General features: G+C 51.2%; 1 protein-coding gene across 1 annotated transcript; it reads left to right on the top strand.

The window, feature by feature from the left end:
* The first annotated feature begins 244 nt into the window (after positions 1 to 244).
* Positions 245 to 17,795, top strand: CACNG5 (calcium voltage-gated channel auxiliary subunit gamma 5). Its single transcript, XM_069481635.1, has 5 exons — positions 245 to 440; positions 1,901 to 1,987; positions 3,449 to 3,589; positions 17,100 to 17,245; positions 17,538 to 17,795. The coding sequence occupies exons 1-5, from the start codon at positions 245 to 247 to the stop codon at positions 17,793 to 17,795; spliced, it is 828 nt and encodes a 275-aa protein (XP_069337736.1).
* The last annotated feature ends 8,913 nt before the right edge of the window (positions 17,796 to 26,708 follow it).

Raw genomic sequence — 26,708 nt, 5'->3', positions numbered from 1 at the left:
TGAGTTCCTGAGGGGGGAGGAAGAGGGTGGCACTTGTGTCATGGTGGCGAGACATCCAGGGAGTTGCCTGGTGGTCTTTATCCATCTGTTGAGCCGGACAGGGTTGACTTTAGTTACTGGCTCCTCATCTTGGTCTTCCCAGAGCTGTGGCCACTGCCAGCTGCTCACCCTCTCTCCCTGCCCCCAGATCCCCTCCGTGCTGGTGGGAGCACGGCCTCTGGCCACCTAGCGTCCAACTGTGAAGATGAGTGCCTGCGGGAGGAAGGCCCTGACTCTGCTGAGCAGCGTCTTTGCCGTCTGTGGCCTGGGCCTCCTGGGCATAGCAGTCAGCACCGACTACTGGCTGTACCTGGAGGAGGGCGTGGTCCTGCCTCAGAACCAGAGCACGGAGATCAGGATGTCCCTGCACTCAGGCCTCTGGCGGGTCTGCTTCCTTGCAGGTAAGGATGCCCCGGGTTGGGGACACCCCACCCCCACACCAGGGTCACCTGCCCCAAGAGATCCTTCCCTGGGAAGAGATGGCCCAGAGAAGCTGGGAGGAGCCAGTTCACCATGAATGATCCCCATAAACTCTGGGCGCTGCTCCCTGAAGAGACCAGGACCCAGCTGCAAGCTTCAGCCCTGATTGGCTGTGTCCTTTCACCTCCCAGGGCTTCCCTCCTGGAAGATGACTGTGACTATGCCTTCCCCACACTCTGCTCCCACAGAATGAGAATGAGAATGACATTGCACAGGTCTCAAGTGCTCTTGCACGCCTTGGCTCATTGAACTATTGATCCCATATAATCTTCCAAACAACATTGCAAGACAGGACTCGTTACTATTTCCACTTTACAAATGGGGAAATGTAGACTTGGGGAGAGTAAGTAAGTCTCCTTAACTTCCTTGCATCCACTAATTTGCAGGCTGGGAAATACTTAGCAGTTTCTCGGTTCTTCTGTCCATGAAACGGCATAGGGAATACACAAATGCAGGTCCCTGCAGCTCTGCAGAGGGTGCAGCTTTTGATCCTGTCAGTCTGGGCCTCCTTTCTGCTCGCTAAGGCTTCTCTGGAATCCTTGGAGTTCTTACTCCAAGAGCTCTGTCCCTTATGCCTTTGTCATGGCCCAGGACCAGCCTGTACAAGAAAAGCATCTCCAAGTTGTGCAAGACTGGCCACAGCCTGGGCTGACCAGGACTGCCACAGTGTGGTCACAGGGCTTTTCTTGGTAGGGTCCTATAACCTTCCTGTGCATTGCAAAGAGACACGATTTGGTTCTCCCCGATTTTTTTTTCCTCCAGCTTGATAGGAGAGCTTTGGGGGATCGGGTGGCAGTTGGTGCCTGGCAGTATTTAGCAGGGAGGAGATCTAGAGGCCTGGCCTCACTTGTTGAGTCTGCCTCAGGAATGACATCCAGTTCTGACTTCTTCTCCCACTGCCCTAGACTGTGTGATATCAGTCCCTGCTTAAATCTGAAGCCGAGTTTGAAGTCACCATGATCTGGTTTCCAAAGTGGTTGACAAGGCTTTTGGAGTTCTGCTCCATGACGCTCACACTGGTGAATCTAAGTCAGCCACATGCCATCATCAGCCCCATCTGTCCAAAAGCAATGAGACAGCACCAGGTGTTTGGTCAGTCTGGGGAGTTTGCAGAGCCGACCTCTTTGCATGTGACTCCAGTGGTTGGGTCCATCCTCACAGAGGTGCTTCTCCAGGAAGGATTTGATGTCAGGACATGCTGCCACCCCTGCTGTGTGCCACTAGCCAGGGACAGGACCTCCCTAGGGTTTAGATCCAGCCCAGGTGCAAAGACACAGTGGTTCAAAGATCCTAGATGCAACTGGAAACACCATTTGAATGGACTAACTTCAAATCCATGTTCAAGAAGGACCTGGAAATTAAAAGATTCTTGTCTCCACAGGTGAGGAGCGGGGACGCTGCTTCACCATAGAATACGTGATGCCCATGAACTCCCAGCTGACGTCCGAGTCCACGGTCAACGTTCTAAGTAGGTGCCTTGAACTTTGCACCTGGGCCACTGGCTGCAGAGAGAGGAGCAGGGTAGAGGGAAGAGTCAGGGTGGCCAGCGTACTTCTCAAGAGCTAATGCCCTTAGGCCCAGCTGGGTGTGCTGGCCTGGCTTCAGCAGCTCGCCCTGCACATTAATTTCCCAGTGGTGGAGACAGGTTGCTATAGTGACCCAGGCAAGCGAGAGGGCTTCCCTACCCAGGGAACTGAACTCTCTGGACCCCAGTGAGACTGACTGCTTGGCCCTGACCTCACCAGAGTTGGTTCTGCCCCCAGAGTGAGGCTGCAATATCGCAATGCGATTCTGATATTAATCACCTGCAGTTAACACAGGCTCCACAGGTGTAAGGTCTTCAATAAGACTGCCCTCACCTCAGATGCCTGCTGCAAGTTCAGAGGTCCCCAGGCCACCTGCACTTCTGACCAAGTGGCCACAAATGTGGGAGTTCCCATGTCTCCCTCACGTTCAATAATTTGCTGGAAAGACTTGCAGAACTCAGGAAAGGTCCCCTATACTTGCCATTACAGTTTTATTATAAAGCATGCAAATCAGGACTGGCCAAATGAAGAGACACATAAGGCAAGGTCTGGGAGGGTCCCCAGTGCAGAGCTGTAGTGTCCTCTCCCCATAGAATCAGGATGTGCCACATCCTAACACATTTATGGATTCATCAGCCAGGAAGCTCAACTGAGTTTTGGAGTCCAGAGTTTTTATTGGGTTCCATTACGTGGGCATGATTGGTTGAACTCAGTCTCCAGCCCCTGCCCTCCCCAGAGGTCAGGCTCGTAGCGCATGGCTGAGACCACAATCCTCTAATCACTTGGTTGGCTTTCCAGCCCCCATTCTGAGTCACCTCATTAGCACAAACTCAGGTGTGGTTGAGGGGCCCACCATGAATAGCAAAGACACTCCTGTCACTTGGGAAATTATAAGAATTGAGAGGTTATCTGTCAGGAATCAGGGAGAAAGACCGGATAAATTCTTTATTATACAACAGAACTGCTCCTCAAGTAATCACAAGTTGAAGAAGACAGAGGTCAGTGACTGTCCCGTGTGCCACTCAGAGCAGCCCCTTGCCCAGGGAAAGGGTGACTGCCCCTGGGAGAGGAAGCAAGATGGAGTGACCAGGCCCTTCCGCAGCTGCCATCCTGGCTGGCAGTGTGGACTCCCAGGAGGGAAGTAGCTTATGCCCGGAGGAAACGACAGAGGCCCTGAATATGCTGGCACTTGAAGTCAGTCCTTCCAGCCACCCCCCAGGGAAAAAAGCCCTGCCAGCGCTGGGAGGTCCCCAGGCCACCCAATGGGGGATGGAGCTGGGGAGCTGGTGCAGGGGCTCTGAGGACCTGGTGGCAGACGCTGCCAGGAACACTGGGCTCTGGATGATGAGAAGGGAGCAATGCCACCGCAGGCTGACGGTTCATCCTTTTGTCCCCTCACCTAGAGATGATTCGCTCAGCCACACCGTTCCCTCTGGTCAGCCTCTTCTTCATGTTCATCGGCTTTATCCTGAGCAACATCGGACACATCCGTCCCCACAGGACGATACTGGCCTTCGTCTCCGGCATCTTCTTTATCCTCTCCGGTAAGTCGTGTTGTTTTCTGTTCACGGACTTTTGACATTTAGCCTGTAAACAGGTCTGCTCTGGGAAGTCCTGGTCATGGCCAGGGGTCAGCCTCTGGCCCTGGAAACGGGACAAGCTGAGCCAGTGACCTGGGCAGAACTGAGTCAGACCTGGAGGAGACTTCTGATGACCCTGGGTCCATCCGTCACCTTCTAGAAGAGAAATGGAGGCTCCCGAGGAGGAGAGGCTGGGCAGGCTCACCTGGGGCAGAGCTGGAGAGGAGCCCAGCCTTCTTTCCTCTCTGAACACACCACCAGCCCAGCCCATACATTGTAGTGTTAGAACCGGTTCCCCTTGGCCCCAGGAACAGAGAGGCAGAGACATTGAGGCTGCAAAAAGGCAAAGGAGTTTATTGGCTAGTTCGAGCTAGGGTCCAAGTCCCAGAGCACCAATGCAGTGGCCTCTCCACGAACTAGGATGCCGCCCTGGGGTAAAGGTTAAGCTTTTATACTTTTATGTATGCTAGTTTTCACACAACATGTTAGTCTGCACACGACACACTAGTCGGCACACGATACACTAGTCTGCACTCCATCCCCCTTTAGTTTATTTGTTCTTTTAGAAGTGGCTGATCGAGTTGGCTCCTGATTGGTTGACTCTAAGCTTTGGGTTTTTTGCGCTGGCGCCAGTTGTAGTTAAAGTCATTTAGGGGAAGAGGAGGGTCTCTGACGGGGGAGGGGGGCTGTTGTTGCATACCTTCTAGTTTTTGGTTACAAGCCATACTGGGAACACACGCTCTGCACAAGCCGTTCATGCGCTGATCATGTCTTGCCCTTCTTATCTACTTAGTTGGTTGGAGGGCCCCTGGGCTCTCCAGCCCTTTATCAGGAAGTAACTTGCAGTTACCTCCCTGGGGCTTTGTTTTCCTTTACTTTAGTGAAGCCTGCCATGGCTCCACTTACGCTAAGCACCAAGCCAGCAAGCCATATATACAGAAGCAGAACTAGGCTGTTAGCTTCTCACATCCAGGAAGCCTAGCCTATCATGGAGTTACCTTTGCTCTTATACCTGTTTTTCATTCTGATTAACTATATTTATCAAACAACTACAAGCAAGCATAGTCACAGGAGCGAATAGCATCAGTTAGAATCAAAGAGAGCACACATTTTCCTACTATCAATTCCTGTTCTTCATTTCCCCCCCCCCCCTTTTTTTTTTCAGCTACGAGCACTCTTGCTTGTACATGGGGTCTTCCACCTCCTCTATTTTTAAGCAGGTATCACGGCTCAGCTCTTGGTATTGCTGCCGCAATACCATCAATTGTATGGTATTGACCCACTCTTTCACAAAGGCAACTAATCTATTTAGAATATATGATCCGAAAGTGAGGATGAGCAGGAGCACAATTAGGGGTCCTAATATAGTGGAAAGCAAAGTAGTCAGCCAAGGGGAGCTATTGAACCAGGACTCAAACCATCCTTCTCTTTGTTCATGCTCCCGTTTCCGCTTTGCCAGTCCTTCCCTGACTTTAGCCATGGTGTCTCTAACTATCCCAGTATGGTCAGCGTAGAAACAGCACTCTTCCCCAAGGGCCGCACAGAGCCCTCCCTGTTGGAGAAATATGAGGTCCAGTCCCCTCCGGTTCTGTAGCACCACCTCAGACAGTGAGGTTAGGGACTTTTCTAAAAGAGAGATGGATTTTTCAATTCTGGCTATGTCTTCATCTATGGCGGCCCTCAAACTATCGAACCCCCTATATTGTATCACTAAGGATGAGATTCCTGTCCCAGCTCCTATTGCGCCTAGGCTGAAAACGGTGGCTAAGGTTATTGCTGTAAAGGGCTCTCTTGTTTTTCTAGCCAATCCGGCTCTTTCTGTGCCCTTTGTCCATGCATCGTATATTATATCTTCTTGATGGTAAATAACCTTAGGGAACACTAGCACCTGGATGCAGAATTCTTTAGACTCATTAAAGACAGACAGGCTGAGACATGGAGTCAGGCCTATTTTAGAACAAATCCACCACCCATTGAGCACCGGAACGATCCATTTTGTTTTTCCAGTCTGGTTCACGACCGGGTGGACTTTGGCACAAAGCTGTGCATGGCTAGGCGGCACCTTCCCTATGCAGCCTCCACTCCTGGTGACTACCTGAAGTGTTAGCCCTGGGCCCTTGCAGTCCCACTTGCAGGACCTGGGGGTCTCCTCTCCCAAATAATGGAAGGGGGCAGCGAATCCCACTGCTTCATAGAAAGGGGGTCTAATATCATAGCATAACCAGCAAGCTGCCGTAGCGTTGGGGTCGGAGCGGTTCAAGGCCTCATATGCTGCTGTCAGCATTTTCCATAGGGGATCTCCTTATGGAAAGGGACCACTCTGGGGGCCACTCGTATTCCTATTTTCACCACTGGAGTCTGTGCTCTGGGGGCTACTTGTGTTTCCACTTTTGCTACCGGAGTTTTCGAAGGTGAGAGTGGGGTGCTAGTTGGGCTTGGGGTCGTCGGGCGTGGGGTGTTCTGTTTCTCCATCAGCACTGCATTGGGTCCCACAATGCCCGCAATGGGAAAAACCTTTAGCCTAATCTGTATTAGGGCACTAAATTGTGAGCGCTGATAGAGAAACAGCCCCCAAGAGAGTCCCGAGGTCCACCGTCTGTCCTTTTTTCCTTTCTCTGTAAACCTTATACATATTAGGTTACAGTCATGGGCATATAGTCTTCGTGTGCATGGCCGGACAAAAGACATCTCGATAAAAAGGGGAGTTATCTGCCATTTGCTCTCTCCATCATTGGTGGTTACACACTCCCAGGCTGCACAGAAATGAGAAAGGACTCCCCCACACTTGCGTCTCATCTCTCTTGTTCTAAATCCAGGACACACATAAAACCCATTTATGCTCATGGACACTCACCTTTGGTACTGCCTCCACTTTCCCCCTTCCATGTCTTCTAGAGGGCTAATTTTTTCCAAATTAAAGTATAGGTCTGGCCACCAGGTGTCTAGTGGGGCCGTTCCTGAAGTTGTGTCAAAGACTTCATGGGTTTCTAGACTACTGATCTCCCAGGTGAGGCTATGGGGCATATGGGGATTTGGGTCAGTCAGCATTTTCTCTATAAGTGTTTTGATTATAACAGTCACCACAAGCATCTTCGCTCCAGGTGTCCCCATCATTGGTCCGGCGGCAGTCTGGTTGCCACGCGAGTCAGTCTGGTCTTTAGTGGATTCTCTGGGTCCGATGAGGCCCTCCACTGACTTTGTTGCTGCTCTTGCTCGTCCTTGTTGGCAGGTCTCACGTGAGAGTGGTGTATCCAAGTCACCACTCTGTCAACCTTTAGAGCAGTGGGGATGACAAGAATAATCTGAAAAGGTCCCTTCCACCTGGGCTCTAGCATTTTGTTATTATGCCGTTTTACCCATACCCAGTCTCCTGGCTGGTAGGGATGCCCGTCAACCTCTTCTCCCTCCTGCTGAGCTGCCTGATAAAAGGCTCGGAGGGCAGGCCAGATCTGGCTCTGAACTCGTTCCAGGGCCTGTACAGCCTGCAGCACTTCTTTAGGGTTTTCAGGTAGAGACCCAGAGATCATTTTTGGTATTACAGGTGGAGGAGCGCCATATACAATCTCAAAGGGGGTTAGGCCTACATGATAGGGGGTGTTCCGGGCTCGGAATAGGGCGAAGGGAAGGAGGGTCACCCAGTCCCCGCCAGTCTCCAGGACCAATTTAGTCAAACTCTCCTTTAGGGTTCTGTTCATTCTTTCTACCTGCCCAGAGCTCTGGGGATTATATGCACAATGTAATTTCCAATCTGTCCCCAGACCCCAGGCTAGCCCCTGACTTATTTGACTTGTGAAGGCTGGCCCATTGTCAGACCCTATGCTCTCCGGCAGCCCATGCCTGGGAACTATTTCTTCTAATATTTTCTTTGCCACTATTAAAGCAGTTTCTCCTTTAGTAGGAAAAGCCTCTACGCACCCTGAGAAGGTGTCTACCATGACCAGTAGGTATTTGTACCCATATTTTCCTGGTCTTACCTCTGTAAAATCTATTTCCCAAAATAATCCTGGTTGCCTCCCCTGTTCCCTGGTACCTGTATGGGTCCCCCTGGTCCTCCCCGGCTGCATAACCTGGCAGACACGGCAGTTTTTGACAATGTCTTCTGCTGTCTTCTCTTGTGATTTGAATCTGAGTTGTACAATGGCCAGCAGCTGTAACATCTGTTTCTTGCCAAGATGCGTTGTCCGGTGCAAGTGTCCTAGTAGCTGGTTCCCCAAGGTCTCAGGGACTGTCAGGCGATGTTCTCCGTCTTAGAAGCAGCCATCCTTGTTCGGCGCCGCCTGCAGTTTTTCTGTGGCCCACTTTATGTTCGTGCTGGAATAGTCTGGTTGGGGGGCATCTTCTCCATCCCAGGGGGCGGCAAGCTCAGATGCAGAACATCGGTTAGTACCGGTCCCTCCACAGCCCTTCTTGCCTCAGCATCCACGGCCCAGTTACCCCTGGCCTCAAGGGAGTCCCCCTTCTGGTGTCCCGGGGTATGGACTACAGCCACTGCCTTGGGTAACAGGATGGCTTCTAGTAGTTGGAATATCTCTGGCTTGTGCTTAATCTCTTTGCCTTCTGCTGTAATGAAGCCCCTTTCTCTATAGAGGGCTCCGTGTGTGTGCACTGTCCCGTAGGCATAGCGGCTGTCAGTATACACCGTCAGCCTCTTCCCCTGGGCCCGGCGAAGGGCTTTTGTCAATGCGACCAGTTCAGCCTTCTGGGCCGAGGTCCCCTGTGGAAGGCGCGTGGCCCAGATAAGCCTGCCTTGCTCATCTACTATGGCCGCCCCTGCATACCTGTGTCCGTCCCGGACGAAGCTGCTCCCATCCGTGAACCAGGTCAGGTTGCTGTTCGCGAGGGGGTGGTCTTGCAGGTCATTCCAGGCCATCTGGGTCTCGGCCAAGATCTCAGGCAGCTATGTTCAGGCGTTGCCGGCACTGGGTCTGGCAGAAGCGTGGCTGGGTTCAGGATGGCAGGAGTCTGGAACTCGATGCGAGGGGCGTCTAACAGAAGCCCCTGGTAGTGAGTCAGCCTCGTGTTCGTAATCCATCATCCCGGCGGCTGCTTCAAGATCCCCTCTATGGCGTGCAAATGCTGACCCAGGGTGAGCTTGTCGGCGTCTTTGACCAGCAAAGTGGTAGCTGCGATGATTCACAGGCACGCCAGCCATCCTGCTGCTACCGGGTCTAGCTTTTTGGACAAGTACGCCACCGGCCGCCTCCCAGGTCCTAGTGTCTGCGTGAGCACCCCCTTAGCTATTCCCTTTCTCTCATCTATAAACAGGTGGAACTCCTTTGTGAGGTCAGGGAGCGCTAGGGCTGGGGCCTGTAACATAGCTGTTCTCAGGGCTCGGAAGGTGCCCTCCATTTGCACAGTCCATTCCCATGCCTGACTTGATTTACATCCTTCATGTAAGGGCTGAGCTTTTTCTGCAAAACCCGGGATCCAGAGGCGGCAGTACCCCACTGACCCCAGGAACTCTCGTACTTCTCGACATGAGGTCGGAGTGGGTATCCCTAACACAGTCTGTTTCACTGCCTCGGTCAGCCATCTCTGACCTCCTTTTATTTTATACCCTAGATAGGTGACTTCTTCCTTGCAAATCTGGGCCTTCTTAGCACTGGCCCGGTATCCCCGTTCACCTAGCACACTAAGCAGGTCCTTGGTGCCCTCTAAGCAGGTCTGTGGGGTCGGGGCAGCTAGCAGCAGATCATCTACATACTGCAGCAAGGTCACCTCCGGGTGGTTGGTACGGTACTCACCCAAGTCGTCATGAAGGGCCTCGTTGAACAAGGTGGGTGAGTTCTTAAACCCTTGAGGCAGCCTCGTCCATGTCAGCTGCCCCTGGATTCCCCTCTCTTCATCTTGCCATTCAAAGGCAAATATTTCCTGGCTGCGCGGGGCTACTGCCAAACTGAAGAAAGCATCCTTTAAATCCAAAACGGTATACCAGGTTTGTGTCGGGGGAAGGGAGCTTAGCAGGGTATAAGGGTTGGGAACCGTAGGGTGGATGTCTAGGACCCACGCGTTGACCTCCCTGAGGTCCTACATAGGCCGATAATCTTTCCCACCCGGTTTTCTCACTGGCAACAAAGGAGTGTTCCAAGCTGACTGGTACTTTCGGAGGATTCCGGCATCTAGAAGCCTTCAAATGTGGGGTGTTATGCCCATTTTGGCCTCTTGGGGCATGGGATACTGCCTGACCCGGACTGGTTCGGCTCCTGGTTTCAGTTCAATATAGAGAGGCAGCCGATGCTTTGCCCATCTTGCTCCCCCTGTCTCAGCCCAGGCTTCAGGAAACTTGTGAAGCCAGTAGCCCATTTCCCTTTCCTGGTTGATCTTCATGGGCTGATACAGTCGGTACTCGTCTGCCTGAGCCAGGGTCAGGACCTGAGTTACCCGGGGGCTACTGATAAGGTTGCCTTTGTCATCAGTTATTATTATTCCTTCTTCTTCAAAGTAGATACAGGCCTTTAATTTTGTGAGTATGTCTCTTCCTAATAACGGGGTGGGGCATTCTGGAATGACCACGAAAGCATGACTCACTTGCCCTGAGCTTAAGTCTAACTTTCGTTGCATGGTCCATTGGTAGGGCTTAGTTCCAGTCGCCCCCTGCACCCAGCTAGTCTTATTGGATAGTTTTCCAGTAGTTTTGGTAATCACCGAGTATTCTGCCCCCGTGTCCACCAGGAAGCTAACTGGGTTCCCTCGCAAAGTTACCCTGGGCTCAGGGAGGGGCACCGAACCCCGTCTCCCCTATTTGTCTTCATCCTGCCCCAGCACCATAACCTTTCCAGAGGGTCCAAACCCATGTCCCCCTTTCTTTGGGGGGCAGTTCCTATCCCAGTGTCCATGCTCCTTGCAGTGGGCGCACTGATCCTTGCCTAGCCTCTCCCTCCGAGGTCGTTCTCAGCTATTTGCCCCTAACTGACCCCCTCCCGTGGCTGCAAGTAGGATCTTGGCCATCTCCTTATTTGCTTTACATGCCTCACCCACCTGGAACTTTCTATCTTCCTGTCTCATTCTCTCTAACTTCCCTTCCGGCGTTTCCCTATTGTTATAGACTTTTTCTGCCACTTCCAGCAGGTCCCTCAGAGTTTTCTCACTTAACCTCTCTATTTTCTGCACCTTACACCTAATGTCTGGGGCTGCCTGGTTAACAAAAGCCATCATTACTGCCGCCTTGCTCTCTCCTGCCGTAGGATCTATGGGGGTGTACTGTCTGAAAGCCTCCCTAGATAAATCCTCTCTAGATAAGCCGCTGGACTTTCCTCGGGCCCCTGCTGAACATCCCCTACCTTAGCCAAATTGGTCGGCTTCCGTGCCGCCGCCCTGAGACCGGCCATTAGAGTCTGGCGGTAGACCCGGAGACGCTCCCTACCTTCAGCCTCATTGTAATCCCAGGGCAGCCATTCAAGGGGAAAGGTCTGGTCGATGACTCGAGGGTTGATGGTGGGTCTGCCGTCCTCTCCAGGGACTAACTTTCGTGCCTCTCCCTGGATTCGCTCCCTCTCCTCCGTGGTAAAAAGAACCTTAAGCAACTGTTGGCAGTCGTCCCATGTGGGCTGATGAGTGAAAAGGACCGAATCTAAAAGGTTTATTAGATCTCTTGGATTTTCAGAAAAATTCGCATTTTGAGATTTCCAATTATAAAGATCACTGGTGGAGAAGGGCCAGTACTGATACGCCTGCTCCCCGTCCACTCCCGGGGGTCCCATGGCCCTCAAGGGAAGCGCCCTCACGGGTTGCAGACCTGGAGTTTGTCCAGGCCGTTGTCTAGTGCCATAAGCCGGCCCCCCCCTCCCCCCGTCGGAGGTCCCGTCCTCCCCTGGGCGGCAGGAGCCGCCGGAGCTGCCTGGGCCGCTTGGGCCACTCTAGGATTATAAGGTGGGGGTGTATGCCACTCTAGGTCTATTAAAGCTGGATATAGATTAGAGTCTGACAGCACAGGTGATCTCGTGGGCTGCGGGTCCTGCACCCCACTTTTCTTTACCTCTTTGGTAACTAGGGCTTGTGTCTTCTTCCTCGATGCAGGCAGGAGGGTCTTTAGCCAAGGTGGCGGATCCTGGACCAAGTCCTGCCAGACTATAATATAGGGGGCTTGGTCCGGATGGCCATGATGACCAAAGACTACCCCTTTTATCTTCTCAATAAGCTCAGCATCAAATGCCCCTTCCCGTGGCCATCCCACCCCAAAGGTCGGCCACTCTGCCTCGCAAAGGGTGATGAATTTCTTTTTCTTTACTTTTAGGGAAAGGCTGTGCGCCCTTTCCCTAACATCCTTAAAATGGCCCACAAAAATGGACAGGGGAGTCGATGGTGTCTGTCCCATACCCGCGCAGCACTCCTACAAGGAAACAGACACCGTTAGTTGGTCTGATTTGGTGCCACCAGCTGATCTGGTGTCACTGGCGAGTTCCTGCTGCCCGCCCTTGTTGCTCACTGGTTTTTTCTGGTTCCCTGCACAAAATGGGCAGCAGGTCTTGGCCTTGGTCAGACCCTGTTTTAGTCTTATTTCTTTCTGCAGTGGGGCCTCAGAGGACGCCCCTTCCTCCTGAGTCATGTGAGGAGAAAAAGGGTTATTAATCAAAAGGGGGCAATAAAGACGTTCAAAAGACACCAAACGACATAAAGCCACTAGAAAGGGGGGGGCAGTTTGCAGCCACACAAGGAGTCCCACCAAGAGCCAGTAGAGAAGTGTGAAGGCAGTCTTTTTTAGAGGTTCCCAAGATTGAGGGGTCACAACGTACAAGCCAATACCAAGCAGTAGTGCCAACAGGGAAGGAAGCCCCCAAAGGACAACCTGTAACCAGGAGATTGCAAATCCAGAGATTGAGAGGGCCATAGAAAAAGGACAAGCTATTGAGCTGTTCCACTCAGCAGCACCTCGGCTCAGCAGACTCACCCACGAATCTCATTCACCATTAGTTGCACTTACAGACACTCCACACAGTAAACATTAATTCCAATCACACACCTGACCTAAGAGTCCGGACTCATTTCTTGGTCTTTCTCCCAAAAAAAAAAAAAAATTGGCCAATATCACTCGAAAGAAATCCACAAAGGCACAAACAGACAATACTAGACCTGTCCTATGTTAACCATCTAAAACTCAGACAAATAGAACCAGAATTTCCACTGAGTGGTCCCGGACTTGCCCCTCTCGGGTGCCTCCCACTCTTTGGAAAAAACAGAGAATCAAAGGAACAACAGAAATCAACAGAAATTTTAGCCAGCTACTCCGCTTAGACTTCCATTTCAAACGGATCCACTTGGTTTCCCTTTCCCAAATAGAATTTCCACTGAGTGGCCCTGGACTTATCTCTCTCGGGTGCCTCCTACTCTTCGGAAACCAAAAGAGAAATGGAAATCTACGAGGGGCGAGGGACGTCTCCCTTCACTCCTGACCGGTGACCCACCAGCGCATCCACCTAGGCCTTCTGCCGGTCACTTCCCAGGGCCCAGTTACCTGCACTGTATGGATTCTCAGAGCTCCAACTCCTCCTCGGATCCCGATTCTGTTCCAGGGGTTTCGGGATCCCAGACGAGCCCCTAAAATGTTAGCGCCGGTTCCCCTTGGCCCCAGGAACAGAGAGGCAGAGTCATTAAGGCTGCAAAAAGGCAAAGGAGTTTATTGGCTAGTTCGAGCTAAGGTCCAAGTCCCAGAGCACCAACGCAGTGGCCTCTCCACGAACTAGGACCCCGCCCTGGGGTAAATGTTAAGCTTTTATACTTTTCTGTATGCTAGTTTTCATACGACACGTTAGTCTGCACACGACACGTTAGTCTGCACACGACACACTAGTCTGCACTGGACACACTAGTCTGCACACGACATACTAGTCTGCACACGACACACTAGTCTGCACTGGACACACTAGTCTGCACTGGACACACTAGTCTGCACTCAACATACTGGTCTGCACTCCATCCCCCTTTAGTTTATTTGTTCTTTTAGAAGTGGCTGATCGCGTTGGCTCCTGATTGGTTGACTCTAAGCTGCGGGCTTTTCGAGCTGGCGCCAGTTGTAGTTAACGTCATTTAGGGGAAGAGGAGGGTCTCCGACGAGGGAGGGGGGCTGTTGTTGCATACCTTCTAGTTTTTGGTTACAAGCCATACTGGGAACACACGCCCTGCACAAGCCGTTCATGCGCTGATCATGTCTTGCCCTTCTTATCTACTTAGTTGGTTGGAGGGCCCCTGGGCTCTCCAGCCCTTTATCAGGAAGTAACTTGCGGTTACCTCCCCGGGGCCTTGTTTTCCTTTACTTTAGTGAAGCCTGCCACGGCTCCACTTACGCTAAGCACCAAGCCAGCAAGCCATATATACAGAAGCAGAACTAGGCTGTTAGCTTGTCACATCCAGGAAGCCTAGCCTATCATGGAGTTACCTTTGCTCTTATACCTGTTTTTCATTCTGATTAACTATATTTATCAAACAACTACAAGCAAGCATAGTCACAGGAGCGAATAGCATCAGTTAGAATCAAAGAGAGCACACATTTTCCTACTATCAATTCCTGTTCTTCATATCAAACAACTAAAAGCAAGCATAGTCACAGAAGCAAATAGCATCAGTTAGAATCAAAGAGAGCACACATTTTCCTACTGTCAATTCCTGTTCTTCAATAGTTCCCACTGATAATGAGTATTCCTGTGTCAGAGGGGCTATGTCTTCATATTTTTGCATGAACAATAAACACAATCAGCCTTTGGAATAGTGGCTTCTTCACCCCCTACCCCCAGCCCCCAGCTGTCCTCAGGAGACTCCAACCGTCCCCTTCACTCTCCAGTCGCACACGCACACCACACCCTGGGCCCTCCCAGGCCCCTTCAACACCAACCTGTCTTCCCGGACTGACACCACATTGTACTTCATTCATTCTTCTTTCCATTCATTCATTCATTCATGATATCTTCCAGGCCTTATTCTGTGTGTGGCATCACTGCCCACAAAAGCTAAGTGCAGTGGGAGATACAAACAAGTGGACAGGTATTTCCTGTCCACAGGAGCCCAGTGTGACAAGGGCTGTGATGGTCATCTGCAGCCTGCGGTGGGGCAGGAGCAGTGGCTGAAACTCAGACCAAGGGCTGGGAGGGAAGACCACCGGGAGGAGGTGAGCTAAAGGATGAGTAGGGGATCAGGCAAAGATTCGAGGCTGGGGGTGGGGGGTGGAAGGACCTTGGAGAGAAGGGGGAGGATGAGACATTGAGGGGGGGACCAAGCATGCTCATCACTCATCGTGGTGGGCATGAGGAGAGCCTGGGGAAGGCATCCAAGGTCATCTTACAGATAGAAGATTTTAAGCCAGGGAATGACATGACCAGGTCTGGATTTTAGCATGACCCCCTGGGGAGTTGAGGGAGGGAGGGAGGGAAGCAAGACAGGAGGCAGGGAGACTAGGCAGGAGGTGACTCCAGTACAGGAGAGAGGTGATGGTGGAACAAACAGGGGTATGACAGTGGAGAGAGAGAAATGAGAGAGCTCCAGTGACATTTGGGAGGTAAACACAACAGGACCAGGACTAGGCTTCAAGCAAAGTGGCAAGGTGAGGGCAAATTTCTTGCCTGGGCACGAGGTGGGTGGCACATCACATCATTAATCGAGGGACCACAGGAGAAGGAACAGATTTGGGGCAAAGATCTTGAGTTTAGTGTGAGAAATGCTGAGTTGGAGGTGTCCATGTGACACCTGGGAGACGGTGTCCAGGAGGCTGCTAGAGGTCAGGTCTGGGGCTTATGGGAGTGTCTGGGATCAAAGACAGAGATCTGGGAGACACCAGCCTAGGGAGTAGGAGAGAGTCCACGGACAGGGATGAGATTTCTCACAGGAGTGTGAGTGAGAAGGGGAAGGAACGAGGTAAATAAAGGTAGGCTCTTTCTCCCCTCCACTGTGACCTGCGAGTTTTCATGGACACCTTTTCTTTTGGAGATAATGACTCAGGCCAAAGGAGTGACTCTCAGGGCATGTATTTTAGGTGCCTTGGACTGGTTGATTGGGGAGGGGACCCTGAGAAGGAGATGCTTGGATGGAAGATGGGTCAGTGAGTGAATAACTGATGGATAGATAGGTGGGTGGGTGGATGGATGGAAGGAAAGGAAAACAGCCATTGGGCACCAGCCATTCTGATTGTCACTTGATTCCTAAGTCACTTTAGGATCCTTTCCCCAAAATTTCATGTTAACATAGCCTGGGAACCAGGTGGCAGAATGCCTGATGTCCAAGAGCTGTTCTTTCTCCTTCCATCCATCCATCCATTCACACACCTACCCACTCTTCCTGCCATCCATCTGTCCATCCATTTTCAATCTACCGCTGATCTGTCTTCCATCCACTCTTCCATCTACTAATCCATCCTTCCACTCTTCCATCCACCAAACCAAACGTATCTAAGAAGCACATGCAATGTCATTAGCCCAACCTTTGCGTGGCGATATTTCTACCTAGTCCCAAGTCACAGACCCAAGGTTAAGCTCTTTTTCCTACTGTGAGCTTCACAACAGCCAAGGCTATCTAGGAGCTTTGAGACACCTGGGGTTGTGCAGCAGTGGGCTACAGGATCAGAATGCAGGGTTGAACTGGGCCATGTGCAATTGTTTTAATGATAATAAAGAGGGTTCATTTGGGCCAGCAGTGATTCCAACATGAGTTAAATACCAAGGAAGGCTTCAATCACACCTGTTTTCCTTTAACATTCACCGTTCAGTATGCCTCAGTTTCATAAAATAATGCAAATGGAATTAAACCTGAACAGCTCAAAACAGAGTAATTAATTATGTCTTGATTCAATTAGTTACTAATTGATGAGCCTGAGGCAGTCATTGGCACAGTGGCAGCAGGAGTTTGGGCCCCCTGGCCTCCTGGTTGAAGGCTTGCCAACATCTGGACAAACTCTCTTTCTCTCCCCTGCCTAAAGATCTCAGACCACACCCTGTGGTCAGGTGGGCCACACAGCCCACGGGCCATATTGGCAGACTCCACAGTGATGTGTACAGCTGGAGACAGAGGTTGGGGACCTTGGCTACCCCTGCTGAGGGGACCTATTTTACTCTTCAGTGTAGTGAAAGCCACTTGCCAGCTCAGTGGTTCACACCCCCGGTTCACATTAGTGTCCCCTGGGTAGCTTTAAGAAAACACAGTGCCGGGTTCCCAGCCCAGGCAGGGTGAGTCAGCATGTACGGGGCTGGCGCTCAGGCACGTCTGTGTGAAGGGTGTGGACAGCTGGGTGAGAACCACTGAGCGTGGCCCATGGCCGAGGAGGGAAGTTGGACAGGGCACTTCCTTACCTGCAGCCATCTGCTATCCAGAAAGTGCTGGTCTAAGCAGGGTCCTCAGGAGGAGACGCCTGCTCTCCCTTGAGCTCCAGAACAAATGCATCGTCACCCCAAGGCAGGCGGCTTTGCTCCTGAACCGTGAGGGGAGGTGATGCCGCGTCAGCCAACTCCCTGGGCCTCTGTGCTGAGAGTCCCCTCTGCTCCCCTGTCCCACCCAGGCCTCTCTCTCGTGGTGGGCCTCGTGCTGTACATCTCCAGCATCAACGACGAGGTGCTCAACAGGACTAAGGACCCAGAGACCTATTTCAACTACAAATACGGATGGTCGTTTGCCTTCTCTGCCATCTCTTTCCTTTTGACAGAGGTGAATCCCCTTGGCCCACTGAGCCAGGACAGGCTGGGGGGTGGGGAAGCTGAGCCAGGAGGAGGGAATCACTCCACAAGCATCCTGGGCCACCCACTCTACTTCCCTGCTTCATCCCAGAAGCTGTCGCGCTCTTACCTTTCCAGGTCTCCTGCACCCGGGACGTCCCCAGGGCCCACTCCTGTCCCCACTTCCATGTCCCACCCCAGACGACCCCAGCCCCACAGACCCCAGCCGGAGCAGTTAAGGCAGGCCCGGGCGGTGAGCTCTCCCTGCTTTCTCCTCGCTGTAGAGTGCCGGCGTGATGTCTGTGTACCTGTTCATGAAGAGGTACACCGCCGAGGACATGTACAGGCCTCACCCTGGCTTCTACCGCCCTCGGCTGAGCAACTGCTCCGACTACTCTGGCCAGTTCCTGCACCCGGACGCCTGGGTCCGGGGCCGCAGCCCCTCCGACATCTCCAGCGACGCCTCCCTGCAGATGAACAGCAACTACCCGGCCTTGCTCAAGTGCCCCGACTACGACCAGATGTCGTCTTCACCCTGCTGAGCCTCGGCCGCCTCCCGCCCTGGACCGCTCTCCCTGGCCGGCCGGAGCCCCACGCCTGTGGCCCACAGCCCCGGCAGCCGAGCCCCGCTCTTGCCACCCGCCCGGCCGCTCCCGCTGCTCCCGCTGCCGATGCCCCGTGGCGGGCGTGGGAGCCTGGGGCGGGCGGGCGAGCTGATTGGCTGAGAGCACGGGTGAAGCCCCACCCCTGGAGTGCCAATCACGGCAGCGGCTCTAGGAAGCCAGCTGCTGTCCCCTGCCCCCGTGACCCGCTGTATATTGTTCCTGCGCTCCCAGCTTCCTGGCCTCAGGCTAAGGCCAGCTCTGAGATGCCAAGTTCGTTACACAGACGCAGCAGGACTCGTGCACTTGCCACCTGGCCTGGGCCTCACGTTCGTGATCTGCGCCGTGGGGCCTAAGGGTGACGCTGATGTGGAGGTCTGGCTGGCTCAAAAACGTCAAGCAAGCAGTGTTCCTTCTGAAATCCTTTATCCTTTTTTTGTCACCCACGTCCCTCCATACAACACACCTGCCTGTGCTCCGCCCTCCCCAGTGGGGGCTGTAAACCCTTCCTCCTCTCCTCCCAGCTGCCCTGGGCCCTGGGCCCCATGGGGTTGAGAGTGGAAAAAGGCCACACTGATAAAGTCACAGAGGCGTTAATGGCTGAAGAGGTCTTAATAGCATGGCCCTTTGATAACATGCCTTAACCGAAAGAAGTGATTCTGACAACGAGATTTTTAGAATTGGGCTGGTCTGAGTTCGTATTACCAAGCACCGTTTCCGGCCATGGGATACCGTCCCTGCTTACAAGGGAGCTTCAACGTATGCATTTAGGGGAGGACACGATTCAGCCCATACCTGGCAGGCTGTTTTGTATTAATAGCTGGACTATTCCAGCACGGTAGAAGGGAAAGAGAAGAGAAGCCATTTCCGGTCCCAGTTCAGCCACCAACTCACCAAGGATTCTTGGGCAACCCCCTTCTACTCTGAGGGGCTTGACCTGAACTGTTTCCCAGCCCACTCCCCACGTCCCCACAACTCTGATGCTTCAGTCGCACGTAGAAAGCTCTAGACTGCATTTGTATATGACCTTTCAACCCTTGCCTATAAACCGATAGCAACCGCAAAAGCCCAACTTCCTCCTCCACCAGCGCCCTTTGATTGTACTGTTTGGTTCCTGTTTACAGAATAATACTGAACCATGTTCCGCCCCAAAGCAAAGGAATTGGTTAGCATGCTTGGAGAAAATTAGGTAGCATTTCCAAACCAGACAAGTGTTTAGATGTGCTCTACTCCAATTCTTGTCGATGTAATTAGCTCCTAAGATGCACTTTTCTCTCTCTCTAAAACACTCTTTCTCTGTCACTGCACCAGGCTTGTTTTTGTGCACATGGGAAAAATAGAATCCACTCTTAAATACAAACTGATTGTTGACTGTGACATCATTAGGCTTGGCCTTTACCGGCCCGGATGCTGAGCTGCTAATGAAGGAGCTCTTACCCTGGGAACACGCGGTTTCACGTATCTTAGGAACAGGTTCTGGGCCATTTTCCCCACTCCTGGGGCATGGGTGAATGTGTCACTAATTGCACCACCGTTACGGTTTCCTTTCTGTCTGCACGTTCATCTCAGAATGGGGGACTATTTGCAGCTTCACCTCAATCAAAAGATTTATATCCAGCATTAAAGAGTATAAATTCAACTCAGAAGTCATAAATTAGGGTCTCTTCCTCAGTACACTTTCTGGTCTTTTCTCTCCTCAAGCACTGTAAAAAAATACCTTAGGGGGCTCCCATTTTTTTCACCCTCAAGAAATGGGAGGAATAGACTAATAAACCAAAATGTCATGAATTATGGAATAAAATGACTTGGGGTTACCAGCCTTTAGAAGGGAACAATTCTGGCTGGGTACGGAGGCTCACGCCTGTAATCCCAGCACTTCAGGAGGCCGAGGTGGGAGGATCATTTGAGTTTGAGACCAGCCTGGGCAACATAGTGAGACTCCCTCTCTACAAAAAAAAAAAAAAAAAAAAAAAAAAAAAAAATTTAAAAAAGAAAAGAGCAAACAATTCTGACATTGGTTCCCTTCCATCTGGAATTCTCCATCCTTCTTCTTGCCCCGTGGGTGGGTCAGTGACATCCCCCTACCCCCAGCACCACAAGATGACCTATGAAGAAATAGTCTGTTATCAGAGCTGCACACAGAGCTGAGGGGGAGAGTTGGGGACAAACCCACATGTGCCACAGGCTTAGCAGTGATGCCCCCAGAGGACAACATGGGGGGATCCCCCTTTAATATTTGGGTAATTCTCCCTTCTAAACAAAACCTACAGGATGTATTTATATAGAAATATTTGTTTTAAGGAATTAGCTCCCACAATTGTGGAGGCTTGGTGAGTCCAACCACAGCCTGATGGGGAGGCCGGCATCCTTCGTGCTCAGGGGACGTCAGTGTGTGTTCCATTCCTTCACAGCACTGGGCGAGGCCACCCACGTTATGGCGGACAGTCTGCTTTGCTCAAGGTCCACTGATTTCAAGGTTAGTCTCATCCAAAGAACACCTTCACAGAAACAGCCAGAAAAATGTTTGACCAAACATCTGGGCACTGTGGCCCAGCCAAGTTGACACATAAAACTAAACATCATAATAGGATAGAGGGAGAGGACCTGGGGAAACAGCATTCCACCTAAGGCCTGGGCAAATCGGCACCTGGGCTGTGCTCCTTGCCAGCGGCCCGACTGGCTCAGACCATCTGCCTAATGGGCACAGAGTCTGTTGGCAGTTCCCCCTGAGAGGTGGCTGCCCTTGCTACCTGGGTTCCAGGTACACAGATGCGCTGATGAAAAGCGTGTAGTTACCCCTTCAGGATCCGCGTATCCCAGGACAGGTGCTTGGGGGCCTCAGGTCCTTGGTTCCAGCAGAGCTAAGGCCTCTGGATTCTCACACCCCTTTGCTGGGATCCTAGACCTCTGTTCTGGACTTTGGACAGGTCACACCTTCCTGGACCTGCCTCAGCTTTCTGGTGTGTGAAGCCAGGACTCCCTGTCCATCAGCTTTGGGGCTAAGATTTTCTGCCTGGGTGCCCTTGTCCTTGGGTATTTGCAAGGGCCCTCTGCCCTGCTGGTTCCCAGGCCTGAGTCCCCACCAGGGCACTGTTGCACCGTCTGTGCATTCCCAGAAGCCCTGAGGACTTCGGTTTTTTAATTTTTATAATGGAGCGGTGGATAAAATCATCTCCAGGCTCTGTCCCCAACTCTAAAGGCTGTAGATTTTACCGGCACAACCCAACCAAGCTCAAGCGATGGACCCTGCCCATGCCTCTGGCCAAGGGCACCCAGACAACACCCCAAACAATGTTGAATTTAGCTAAGAGATCAGACAGTTGGGGGACTCCAAGGAAGAAAAAGATTTATACATAATAGAGTGCAAATGGCAGGCAGTGGCAGGAGGGAGAGAGGGAAGAGGGAGGAAGGTGGAGTTTCACTGCCTGTATCCTCGGGTTGGTAGCAAGGTGACGACAGCAATACCCGGTATCATATCAAGATGTAATATCATCAGAAGAAAGAGAAGGACTCTCTCTTCCTCTATGTCTTTCTTAGGAACAAAGACAACTTTCCCAGAAGCAACCCCAGCATACTTTACCTCATGTCTCATTGGCCAAAATTGGGTCAGATGCTCATCCCAAAACTACCATCTAGCAAGGAAACAGAGTGGGACCATGTGCTCCAGTTATCTATTGACATGTAGCTACCCCAAGACTTAGTAGCTTAAACAATGACAATCATATTGTGATTATTTCTGACAGCTTGGGGGTTGGCTGGGCTCAGCAGGGTGGTTCTCACTCAGGATCTCCCAGGCAGTTGGAGTCAGACAGTGACTGTCATTTCAAAGGCTTCCCTGCTCACTTGCTTAGCAATTAGTGTCCACTGGGACTTCAGCTAAGGTTGTCACTAGAACAGCTTTGCACAGAATCTTCATGAGGCCTGGTCTTCCTCACAGCATGACAGCCGGGCTCTAAGAGCGAGTGTCTTAAGAGACAGGCAGAAGCTTCATTGCCTTTTTTGAAGTAGCCTTCAAAGTTACCCAATGTCATTTCCATTGTAATCACCAGACCACCCAGATTTAAGGGGAGAAAAAAATAGATCCCATTATCTGAGACATGAGGAAGGCATGAGAGAGGGGATCTGTTGTAGCAACCACTTTGGGAAAATACAATCCACCACACCATGACGGCCTTTGAGCCACTGTGCTCCCAGCCCAGAGAGTCTGATGTTGCTCTGGGGTGGGGCCTGAGGGTCTGTTTCTCTAATAAGCTTCCAGGTGATGTCAAGGCCATGACATGCTCTAGGCTCTAGGGACTGGGTTCTAGATATCTAAATGTTTTTAAAGCTCCCTAGATGGTTCTAATGTGAAGCCAGGGTTGAGAACCACTGGCTTAGACTTGCTGGGATTTAAAGACCAGCTTGAGTCTGGTCAGGAAGTAGTGGTTTCCCAAAAACAATGCAGGAAATGGTGCTAGGTGGGCACCTGAGGAGGCTGAGGCCCCCAGCACCATCCTTGCCCCCTCCCAGCCCACACAGATCCTGCCTCCTTAGATAAGGCTGTGCCCTGGGCAAAATGCCACATCCATGGGCTCATGCCCAGCCCCTCTGCTCCTGAGCCCTTTTCCCGATGAGATGGCATTTACTGGGATGCAGAAGGAAGCTGACCCTGAGAAAGAGGGTGGTGGCACTCAGCATTCTAGACTCAGCATGCTCTCCACCCTACTGTCAGGGCCAAGGATGGACTTCTGACCCTGAGCAGGGCTGATGGATCCTCAGAAATGAACTTGCAGCCTCAGGTCCCCAACTATAGAGTTTAGGCAAACCTTCACCCCTGGTCTTTGAATAATTCATTTCTCACTCAGCAATTGTAAAAAGAATAAGGCTTGAAGGCTTTGAAGGTTTCTGATCAGGCAATAAAGACATCATGTATCATAATGTGTTCCCATAGGACTGAATTTGGGTCCATTTTTATTTTAAATCCACCCACACTTGTACCTCTCCCACTCTATTTCAGATACAATACAGCACGTGAAAACACTATGAAGTCGATTTTTAAAAATCTAAACACTATGTAAACTGTAAAGTCCTCCTTGGTGAAGTTATTTTTACTAAGAAAATAGTGATGAGGCTAAATTTAGCAAACTGCAGAAGAGGCCCCAGGTGAGTATCACCTGTTAAATACACAGAGATTCTCTGTGTCCTAAACGATCAAGGCTGGACAGTGTCTACAAGGTCAATTCACAGGCTTGGGGTTCGCCCAAGAATGGATTCACCATCTTGAATGCAGACACACTCTTGTGTGAACACTGGCTTAGCGGAAGGGAGCCTAGCCTGAGTGTGGCCTTCTGGATCCTTGAGTGTGGCATTTTGACCGAACCCAAATTTTACAGAACAAATCCTTTTAATAAAGCACTGGTGGCAGTGCTTGACACACAGTAGGTGTTTTGCAAGCATTATGTCACGTAACTCCTTCCCTCCTGTACAGAGAAGGATACTGAGTCCCACAGAGGTTTAGCTACTTGCTTGTGGCCACACAGCAATAAATATTTGCAGTATTCTGCAAGTCCTGTTTCAAAAGCACCCCCAAGAGCTTGGCACCTGCAGTTCTAAAGGCCCAGCATGGCCAGTGTACCCACTTCCGTAATCAGAGAAACAGTCCAGGTTCCCGTCCCAAGAAAGATGGGGGAAGGGACGGTCTAAGTACAAAGCACAGTGATGTTATTCCCTGAAAGCCCCCACACATTAATCTCGACTCCTTGTCTCCTATCTCTACACATGATACCAACTGATGTTGGAAATGGCTATAGAATAATTCCGGGTTTTCCTGGCTGAGGTCAGCCGGTGTGGACCCTCACTACATACTTATTCTCTAGCAACTGGCACAAGTTTGGACTGACTACTGAGTGTGTGACTAAGGCTCAGCTGGCCATCCCAACACCCTGACTCCAAGCAAAGTGCTGGAGGAATCAGGCTCAGACCCTGGAGATGAGATCATGTCAACCTCTGGCCTCCACATTTAGTTTTTCTGGCTGAACTCCAGGGCACCGTGAAGAAAATGGCTGGTGGGAGGCAAGACCCCCACAGTGTGAAGCCCAGCAGCTGCAGAGGAGGAAGGAGTAGTTCCATTTGTTTGACAAAACAGCTCCTGAAGCACCTTACGTGTGAGCTGCTGTGTTGGTGGCTGTGTGGGGTGCAAAGAAAAAAAGTGTAGTGAGAGTGAATTTGACTCTACCACACTTAGATGTGAGAAGTGTCACCTTGTTTCTCTAAATCACATTAAATCTGGATTTAACCCCCACTCACATGGGTGGTGGGAAATGCAGTGTTCCCGAGGGTTGCACAGGAATCCAATGGGGACAAGATGGCAGGGGCTGCCAGGTGCCTGGAAATCCACAGTGCAGCAGTATAGGTGCCAGGGTCCTCGCAGAGGCAGGACCTCGACACCTGGTGTCCAGTGTCCTCAGGAACACCATCCTGCCACACCTCTCAGGCCCTGCCAGGGACCCTGATCTCTGCTATTCTAGGAACCCACCAATTGCACCTCTTGCTCATTCCCTTCCCAGGTGTGGGGACTGTCCCCAAGGGTTGCCTGCTCTCCCTGTCCTCCAAAGCTCCTTCCAACCTGTCCCCTGGGGCGGATACTCCATATCTTCCTTCCATGGGTCCTTAGAACTCAGTGCCGGACACTCTTTCCCGGGTTGGGGGAAGAGGAAAGAGATGGGAAAATGGTCTGAAGTGTTCGTAATAATTTGCCCTGTCATCCTATCGATAATAGTTAAATTAGTACTAATATATTATTGTGGTTATGGCTGCCCTTCATTATTTAGCACCTACTGTATGCCAGCCTCTATCTCGGGCTGTTGATCCCATGTGATTTCATTGTATTTATTCGTTTAGAATCCCAGCACAGAATCTGAGTTAATCAGACTCTCTCGCTCGCAATTCACGGGGCACAGATGTTGTGGGTACACATAAGGCCTGGCTCTTGGTTGTTTTTTCCATTCATTCATTCATTCATTCATTTTTTCCATCCCCTTCCACCCTGTGAGCAACCATTCAAATGTATTTACTATGCATCTTTTTGCTTTTATGTACTCCTTAAAATGCATGTTGTGTTTTGGCATGTACATTTCAATTTAAATAAATGATACTGCATTATATGTGGTTCTCTTTCCTACTTTCTCAGCCAGCCCTGGGTGTCGTTCTGCTTTGCTCTGTGAACATACAGTTCACTGCCTCTAGCCGCTGCCACGTACTCCGCAGTGGACATCCACTGCTTTTTGCCTAAATCCCAGTGACAATCCCCACAGTAAACACCAGGAACGTGGGATCCGGAGGCCAGAGTGTGACGTGAGCCCATCTCTAGATCTGATCCCAATTCCTCCAGCACTTCGCTTACGTCGGATTGCCTCCAGCTCCCCACAGCCCCCAGAGAGCACCGCTGAAAAGAGCCCTCTGCCCCCTTACAGACCTGGCGACTGTCTCTTTGGGATACACCAAGGGGTGGATCGAATGCATCGCAGGCTACGTGTGCACCTAAGTTAGCCACACACTTCTCATCACTCTTCAGGATGGAAGCTGCACCTCACACGCCCACATGCAGGGCACGGACATCCCTGTGTACCCGTCTCCACTGAAACAACCCAGAACTCCCCAGCCGCAACACTACTGACATTTGGGGTGGGAAAATTCTTTGCTGTGGGCGCTGTCCTGTGCATTCTGGGGTGTTCAGCAGCATCCTGGGCCTCTACCCACTAGATGTCAGGAGCAGCCCCATCTTCCACTTCCAGCAACTGAAATCTCCAGTTATTGCCAAATGTCCTCTGGTCAGGCGGGGGCGGGGGGGGGGAGCATTGTATCCAGCTGTGAGCCACTGAGGCTCCCCTGCCTTCCCCTGCTCTGTCGGTCTAGTACGTTCTATCCCATACTCCCAGCAGTCCTATGAGGGGAGCATTATTATAGCTATCTTCTAGCAAAGGAACCTCAGAGAAGTTAAAGGATTTGCCTTAACTTCCAAAAAGTAACGGAAATCTCCAGGCCTTTACGGAGCTCACAGTTTAGCATGGAAGACATGCCATCCAATCTGAAAGTTTGAGTTGATGGACGTAACAGCCACGTGATTTGGGAGCATGAAGGAAGGAGGGCTATTCCTGCCAGGAGTGGCGAGGAGAGGAGGGCGTGGATAGTGTGAAGTGGAGGGGTCCTCCAGCTGGTCCTCAGGGCATGAGAACAGGAGGCTGCGCTGGTATGACACCACACCCAAGGTCCCCATCACTATGCTATGAGGTCGCCCTCTGCATGTCCATCTTAGAAAGTTCAGAAAATAAAGACAATAGAGAGAGGGAAATAAACCACACATATTCTCACCATTCCGACACATCCACTATTTTAAAAAATACTGTTTGTTATGAAAAATTGCAACCTTATTCAAAAGAAAAGAACACTTTTAATGGTGTAGTCTATGGCCACACCACTCTCAATGCACCCGATCCTGTCTGATCTTGGAAACTAAGTAGGGTTGGGCCTGGTTAGTGCCCAGAAGGGAGAACAGAGTTCAGTGACCGCCCCTGTGCCCATCGCCCACAAGGGCCAACCCATGTCCAACCCCGAAGCAAATCCTAAACATCGTATCACTTCTTCTGTAACTATTCCACTGTGTATCTGCAAAAAATCACAGTGCTGATTATACATTTAAAATATTAACTATGATTCCTTAATTTCATCAAATATCCAGTTCGATGTTCAGATTTTCCCAATTATCATCTAAAATATGCATTTGGTGTCTGTACTTTGCAGTTTATCAAGATCCACATCATATCCTTATGTGGCAATTGCTTTGGGGTCGCTTACATTCCTTTCTACCTATGGGTC

This window comes from Eulemur rufifrons, chromosome 9 (assembly GCF_041146395.1).
Source record: "Eulemur rufifrons isolate Redbay chromosome 9, OSU_ERuf_1, whole genome shotgun sequence".
In the NCBI taxonomy this organism is placed as follows: Eukaryota; Metazoa; Chordata; class Mammalia; order Primates; family Lemuridae; genus Eulemur; species Eulemur rufifrons.
Note: the sequence above shows the minus strand (reverse complement) of the source record. Positions and strands in the feature narration are given on the sequence as shown.